General features: G+C 39.7%; 1 protein-coding gene across 1 annotated transcript in view; it reads left to right on the top strand.

Annotated features, from left to right (window-relative positions):
* The window catches only part of ulk4 (unc-51 like kinase 4), a 66,039-nt gene that overhangs the window by 10,800 nt on the left and 47,233 nt on the right, over positions 1-8,006 (top strand). Inside the window, 2 exon segments of the mRNA XM_031873804.1 lie at positions 2,869-2,976; positions 7,788-7,871. Of these exon segments, the coding sequence (XP_031729664.1) occupies positions 2,869-2,976; positions 7,788-7,871 (192 nt within the window).

Here is an 8,006-nt window from a genome sequence, read left to right as displayed (position 1 = left end):
TTGTGCTGGGGTTTGTTAGCGATACCTATTGTACATGTGCCCCCCCCCCCCCCCCCCCCCCCCCCAAAACACACACACACACACACCTGTTTGTCTCTGTCTCTCTTTCTGTCTCACTCTTCCCTTTCTGTCTGTCCGCATCTTATCTCTGTTCTCTCTCTCTTTCGTCTGTCCTTCTTTGTCCCTCACTCTCTCCGTCTCTCTCCGTCTCTCTCCTTCAATAGAATTAAATGAGAATCAAATGTACTGGGTTAATGTTACTAACGCAAGCTTATTGCTTTCCTCATGCGACGTAGGGAAGCTGTGCTTTCAGAACAAACCAGATATCATTTTCCCCATTCACTTATCATCACCTACAAAGTTTTCTGTGGCGTTTACAGCGGTGTAGCTGCTAAAGCTTCTGCTGTGCAGAGTGTTTCCTGAGATATGGAGCCTCAACAATCTTTAGGAACAGAGGGCATCGGCATATTTGTGATTATTGCAAGGAATATATGAGAGTTTGAACCACTTGTGTTGTGTGAACTATAACTAATGCATTATGATGAAAACCATCCAAAACCTACACTACAGTATAGATTAATATGCTGATGGTCGAACAGAAAATACAGCATTATTGTTTCCTGGAGATGATGAAGATATTTTCAGAGCCTCTGCTCATCTAACATCTTTTACATTTGGTGTTTGATTCATAAACAAAACTGTTTAAATCTTGATGTGTATATCATAGCCATGCATTTGTTGTCTTGTTTTACCATGTGACATACAGTATGTCATGTCTGCCATGGGACACTTCAGAACATGTATACATTTTGCAAGGGTGGATCTAAGGACATCTCAGTATGTACATTTAGAAAATGAAGCCAATTTAGGTGGAAAGCTTGAAGATAAGAGGGTTACCTCTGACTGCAATGCTGCTTTATATGTCCGTCTCTTCTCTCCCCTCAGCAAAGACGAGCTTTTGATTAGCTGTAGAATAATGTGCATTTCCTTCTTGATAACACCGATAATGCACCAACCTGTCCCAAGTGTAGACAAACAGTAACTGCTCATGTGTGCTATTTGTAGGTGTCATATTTGTGTGTGTATATGCAAGACTTCTGTGTGCTGTGTTGTCTTTTATATCCTCGGTGCAACTTTATGAATGCCGTTAGTGCATGTTAACTAAATTGATGTGTGTATGTCTCCTTATCTGCGGGAGTGTTGATGCTGAGATAATGTGTTCTAGGAGGGAATATAGTTTTGTGTGTGTGCCCGTGCGTTTATGCTTGCTTTTCCACTCTGGCTCGTTGCACAGGGGTGCCTTTCAGTACCCTGTGCCTCAGAGCAGCTGCGAGACCAGTTTCAAACACACCCCAGAATCTCAGCTATGCACTCAGCCATTTATGTTATTAGCGGGTTTTGCTCTGAAAGGCAGTGAGGGAGAAGAACGGAGAGCAATAATGTGGCAAAGAGGCAGAAGACCAAGAGCAGCTTCTTTCACAGCACACATGTACCATCCACATGCTTGGTTAGAAACGACACAACATGGTATAATTTTATAGTTTATAACTTTAAATAAGGTCAACTGAAACATGCATATTGGCTCCTGTCCTCGTCTCAAAGTGTATCGGCAATAATGTTCAGACCTACTCAGGATTCCAGTGGCAAACTGATGCTGTAGCATGCTCATTGATGGCCCCGCATGAGGATACACCACGGTTCTTGGGCAGAAATAAAAGGAAAGAATAACTCTTCTGGGAAAGGGGAAGATATGTTGAGAGAGTACATGACAAACAGACTGTTGCCACTTCTCACCCTACAACGAGAAAGAGAGATAGAAGGTGAGAGACAGTGAAAACGAGAAGGGGGGAGAGTGAAAGAGGTCATGTACGTACATACATTGAGGGCGTTTACAAGTGGAGCAGGAAGAGAAAAGACACAAGAAGGGTGAAAAACAATGCGGAGGGAGAGACCGAGAACAGAGAGGGATGGAAAAAGAAAAGTGGAGAAGAGAGAGGGTGAGATAGAGTGAAGCAGAACTTTCATCAGATCACAGAGGGGGGAAGCTGGCAGTAATGCTAATGCCAGGAAGCAGCCAGCCAGCAAGGCTGTCTCTGCATATACTTAACTGTGTGTGTGTGTGTGTGTGTGTGTGTGTGTGTGTGTGTGTGTGCAGTGCATTTCTTATAACTGCATATGATTGCATGAATTTGTGTACCCTATGTGTGTGTGTGCATATACTTAGTGCTTTGAAAACCCTTGTTTGTGTATACGTGTATTTTGGTGTGTGTTTGTGCATTTTCGTGGTTTTCAGTGAGCTTGTTGTTGCTGCTGTCCAGCTCTTATTCTTCTATTTCCTGCTTTGTCTTTATTTCACTTCCCTTCCTTTTCACTGCTGTTTCCCCCTTCCTCTCTCACTCTACCCTCTCCTCCTCGCTCTTTACCCTTTCTGATTTTACCTTTGCCTCGCTTTAGTTTCTTTCCTTTATCGTCAGTAACAAATATGATCACTGACATCACTAAATAGAATCAAAGTTAAAAGTATGGCAGAGAGATTCAGAACAAGTTTGAGATCAAGCAAAGATGTCCCAAGTTAAATACATATTGTAATCATATATTTGCAACCACGTATTAGATATGATGAATGTATAGGAGTTTATCTCAATTTGCTTAATTTTTCCATGTCCTGTTATATTCTGAGACTACATATGAAGGAATACTACCTTTTGTGAAATTATAACGTATACTTGAAAGAGTTCAATGTTATTGCTGGTACATTTCAGTTTTATAGAGCAGGAAGTCTAGTTATATTATCATTTTTTTATTTGATTTAGTAACAATGAAGAAAAGAATACTGCTGATGAAACTATATCTCTTCTCTCCTTCCAGGCAGTGTCCACACTGACAGATTTATTGCGAGATAACTTGAGGAATAGCAAAATCAAGCAGTTCCTGCTGCCACCACTCGGGGAGATCCTCTACCTCATCGCCTCTCTGGTAGACTCTGTCTCTTTAAATTTGTCTTTTCATATTCCTGTGATTCAAAGATACTGCAGTTGATTGATCCAAAGGAAACAGTTGAATGGATGCAAACACACACTGAATAAGGGGGAAATGGGTGCACATGTGCACTTGGCTGCATGCACACACACGAGGCACAGTTTTCAGTAGTTCCATAGCTGACGAATATTACTTTAGACAGGGCGAATCAGAGGGTGGGCTGTGAGATGTGATAATGGTTTAGGATCAGAATTCTGATATTTCTGTTTGTTTTTTTCAATTTTTGACCACTGACTTGTGTGAAAAAATCCACCTGACTGTGGTTGGGAATTTAAACAAGATTCAGGCAAATGCAGAGATGTGAAGACAAGAAAGAAAACCACTCATGCTGCTGTTGTGAGCATATGAATGTGCATTCATTTTCAATTCAAAGAAAAAGAGAGAGATCACCTATTCCAGTTTTAGTATGGCTGCAAGAACACTTCTAATAAACAATGTGATATTTAGTAGTTTGAAGTTTTGACAAACAGACATGAATGTGTGAATATGTGAATATTCTCTAGCCTTTAAAGCAATCATGCACAGACTCACTCATTATGCCAAATCTTTGGAAAAGCATCCCTTGCTGTTTGACTTCTTGTCATTAGTCTAATCAGGGTATTGAATTTAGCATTTTGTTGTTTTGAAAGTTTCTTAAGCTGACCACACTAGAAGAAATCAGCTATCGGGGCCCCTCAGAGACTGCTGATTTCAATCAAACATTTTGATGAAGTCAACATTCTATAGTGTTGAAGGGTAATTACTCAAATCCGAAGTACTGACATTATCGTGGAGGCCTCCGTACATACTAAACCTCGGCAAAAGTCATTAAATGTATTGATTGATTCATATTATTACATGTTATGAGAAATGCAATGAACACAGAGATCCACTGATAATCACAACCTCAAACAATAGTAGGATGAACTGTTAAGATGCTCACTCTTAATTCTCCAAACTACACGGACTAGCCCATAACATTGTGTTTATGGAGTGTGGACGTTAAGAGATGGCTTTTTAAATGTGGACGGTGAAAATCATCTCTCAGAGAAAAGTTTCTCTTTTTCCAGCTCTTAAGTAAATATTGCAGAACGGCTAATTTCTTCAGAGTTAATGAGTCAAAGTGAAGCGAGCACAACACTGGTGCCAGATGGCAGAAAGATCAAAACACATTTCTTATTACTTCAGTGAGAAAGTAATGAGATCAATCTTGATGAAACTGAGTGCTCTGTCATTAGGTGATGGAGTTCAAATTAACATGCTGACTAAATTGAATTGAAAGCGAATTCACCCCCAGCCCTGAACATTACAAGAGAGAGTGAAGGAGGCTTTGTTTGACTTCATTAGAAAAGGTGATCCCAATTTATTTCTGGTTAACCTCAATCTAGCCAGCCAAGTCGATTAAGAGTAAGATTTTTATTTACAAGACTGATGGATAACCTTCAAAAATCGATCACGCTGCCTGATTACACTTATTACTCTCCTGAAGCCATGGGGAATCTCATCAGTGCAGTACAGCTCTTAATAAATTGACTTTTCGGCTCCTGCAAGAGCTAGTGTTTTTACCATGGATGCCAGTGTGTTCTTAACCAATAATAACGCTATAATCATCTGATTCCTGTACCTCGCTTAGAGCAGTACATTAGAGTGTAAATGTGTGTTAGTTACAGGAGGAAAATGAAACACAAAAGCTATGTTCAAGGGTCTTCACTGAACATACACACACATACATGGAGAGATTCTTCTGTAACATATTTCAGGATAATGGGCACAATGTCGCTTAGGTTTTAGGGTGACAGATTATACTTGATTTGAGTTATTCTACACTTCATTGAATGAGCCGTTACAGTGCGTTGCAAAAGTATTCACCGCACTCAATTTTGTTGCATTACCACCTGGAATTAAAATGGATTTTTCTTTGGGTTTTATGTAATGGACCTACACAAAATAGTTGAAATTGGTGAAGTGAAATGATAAAGAAACATTGCTCAAAAAAAAAATGGTACGAAAGAAAACACATTTAGAGTCTCACACATGCCTTTTGGCAAACTCCAAACATGTTTTAATTTTGCACTCTGAGCAATGGCTTTTTTCTGGACACTCTTCCTTAAAGGGACAGTGTGTAAGTTTGAGTGGCATCTAGTGGTTTGTGGCAGGTTGCAACTAACTAAACACCCCTCAGCTCAGCCCCTCCCTCTCCAAGCGTGTCGGAGAACTGAGGTGGCCTACAGGTAGGGAGGAGAGGTACCTCATAGGATTTTAGTACAACTAGGAGCTACTCTTATCAACACTTGGTTCTTCTACATGACTAAATCTGAAAAAGATACAAATAAAAACTATAATTTAGATAGAGCTAAATATTGTTTCTAGAGCAGCAACAGTTATGTTTACAACAGCAAAGTAATTATATAAAGTCATTAATATCTCACTGGAAACAAATGTAAAATGTCAATAAAATAAATAACATTTCTGAGTGAAGTTTATAAAGAATGAAGAACGGAGACATCTGTCAGTATCAGTCATTCCTCCTGTCTTCTGTCCTCCTGGCTGCTTTGTCTCAGCCAGCAGAGAAGTTTACAAAAGAAACCTTTTGGCCGATCGTTCATGCTGTGCTTGTGTAAACATAGCGGCGGTGGCTGATTGAATTAGGTTTCACTTTCATTTACATGTTCACAGATGTATTGATAAAATATTGGCTTTTAACTTGCACATAGAGTAACAAGCGCAGTTGCCATTAACTCGAGTATCCTTCGCTTCACCTGGTTAACGTCACCACAGCGGCATATGTGCTCACACTTTGTGTGTCTGTGTTTGTGTCTATATATGTATGTGTGAGTGTGTAGTTGCAGGAGCTCAGCCCGATAGAGTGAGCAAAGCAGATGACATCACAACATTAAAAAGTACAAATAAAAAGCTTCACTAACATCGGAACTTGTCAATACTGCGATCTTCATTATTTAGGTTTGTCCCTGAACCCTCTCGCTTGTTTTTTCAGTGAAAATAATTTGCTGTAGGTTTTTTGATTTAGGATTGGAACTTTAAAATAAACTCCAAAAAGTTCAGTGACAATTTTAATCTGTAGCTCTATTAAAGGTTCAAGAGTCCTGATTAGAGAGCGCTTAGTGCAGGCTTCTCATGTTAAGCAAAGGTAGTAATTAGTTAGGTCTTTAAAGTACCTTCCTGTTGAAATACCACCTGCTTTGGATGAGGATTAGATTTTGGAAAAAGTCGTTTACTATGATTAGCACAACTTTTAGTTCAGTGTGGGCTTCTGTCTCAGACTTATCACTTATTTCAGTCTAGAATTTGATGCCCCTCCAGCAGAGACAGTCAAGTAGTTGATAGCTCTAAACAAATGCATAAAGTAATTATTTGATTTGTAGAGTTGTCTTTTCTGAGTCCCTCGGTGGACTGGTAGGTTGGCTGTCTGGTTGGTTTCCTGGTCAGTGTCAACAATCAGCTGCATTGCTGCCTCTATTCTCAAGGTTACTGTATAACCACAGAAACAAACTTTTATTGGACTTTAGACTGAAAACAGTTATCAGACTATTCCCATATGGTGGGTACAGTTAGGTATTACTTTCTTAGAATAGTACATGGCCACAGAAAACACCGCTGAGGATCATACCGATTCAGTTCTTTGAGGCATCATTTACAGCACATGGTGTTGAAACCCTTTACTGAATAAAATGAATACATATTAATGATGAAGTTCCTTGAACAGCATCAGCTGCAACAAATGTCTTCATTACAACTAATTCCAATGAAAATCCCAAACACAGGATGTGAACTCATCCTGACAGATGGAATCACTTTGTCTGTTTTATGGCAGGAGAAACATTTTTATTTGAGAAATATGGAATGTCCCTTTAAGTGTCCCCTGGTAAAATCAGCCACTTTCTCCCGTCTTCTGCAGAACGAGTCAATGACAACGATTAGCTATAGCTTCCAGTGCTGTCGTTATCCTCAAGGTCAGAAATAGCCTAAAGCCGAGCACAGCAGCAGTAGAAGGGGCATTGTTTCATGCTGTTTTATGGAATGTAAGACAGCGCTGGTTTAACAGTGTATACATGTGTAACAGATTTTGTCAAGAAAGATACACATTTACAACATGATCAGATGAATAAGAGTGAATCAACAAAAGAAATTTGCAAATAATTTAGGTCATTTATTAAGCAAAACTTTTCTGGTTCTAGTTTGTCAAATGTGGTAATTTGTGTCTTCTCTCAGTTTTTTTTACTTTTAAATGGAACAATTTTGGGAAGTTATGATAGACTTTTCCCACTATTTTCTGACATATTTTAGACAAAAAGATGAGTTATTTGTTGAATCAGTAGTTGATAGAAGATTTGAAAGTACGAGCATTTGCAGTCCTGTGAATTTTAAATGAAAACTGTCACGAGTATAGCGAAAGTTTAAATTCTTTCTTTTTCTATCTCTTGTAAATATGAATGATTGAATATATACACAAGCAAGCAAAATAAAAGAACACATTATGCTTACACTTACTATTTTACTCAGTGGATTCAGTATTTTAAAGAACGTAGCTATGAAAGCATGTTCACACACCGACGTGGTAACCAAATAATCAAGATGTCATGACCCTTCTCTCCTCTTCTTGCCCTTTTCCTCACTCCTCTCTTGCTCCTCCACGTTATCTCTCTGCTTTTCTTTTACTCCCACTCTACTCCCCCCCCAACCTCATCTGTACCCCTCCTCCTCTCTCCTCTCACCCTTTTCTCCCTGTCTTTTCTATGTCTCTCTATCAGGAGAAGAAGAGAGGCTCCCCAGAGGGACTGTGGTTCGTTCCCGCTGCCGCCTACACTGGCTTAATGAGGAGCCTGCGGGAAGGGGTGAGTGTCTCCGTGTCTGTCTGCGTGAGTCTGTTTTTGTGTCTGTGCCTGTGTAGCTGTGACTAAGTCTCTCTCACTCTGTGCGCCTGCGAGTTTGTGTGTGTGTGTGTGTGTGTGTGTGTGTGTGTGTGTGTG

The sequence above is a fragment of the Anarrhichthys ocellatus genome, unplaced genomic scaffold (assembly GCF_004355925.1).
Source record: "Anarrhichthys ocellatus isolate YVR2014 unplaced genomic scaffold, GSC_Weel_1.0 scaffold74, whole genome shotgun sequence".
Lineage (NCBI taxonomy): Eukaryota > Metazoa > Chordata > Actinopteri > Perciformes > Anarhichadidae > Anarrhichthys > Anarrhichthys ocellatus.
The sequence above is the reverse complement of the archived record's forward strand: the minus strand, read 5'-3'. Positions and strand labels throughout refer to the sequence as shown.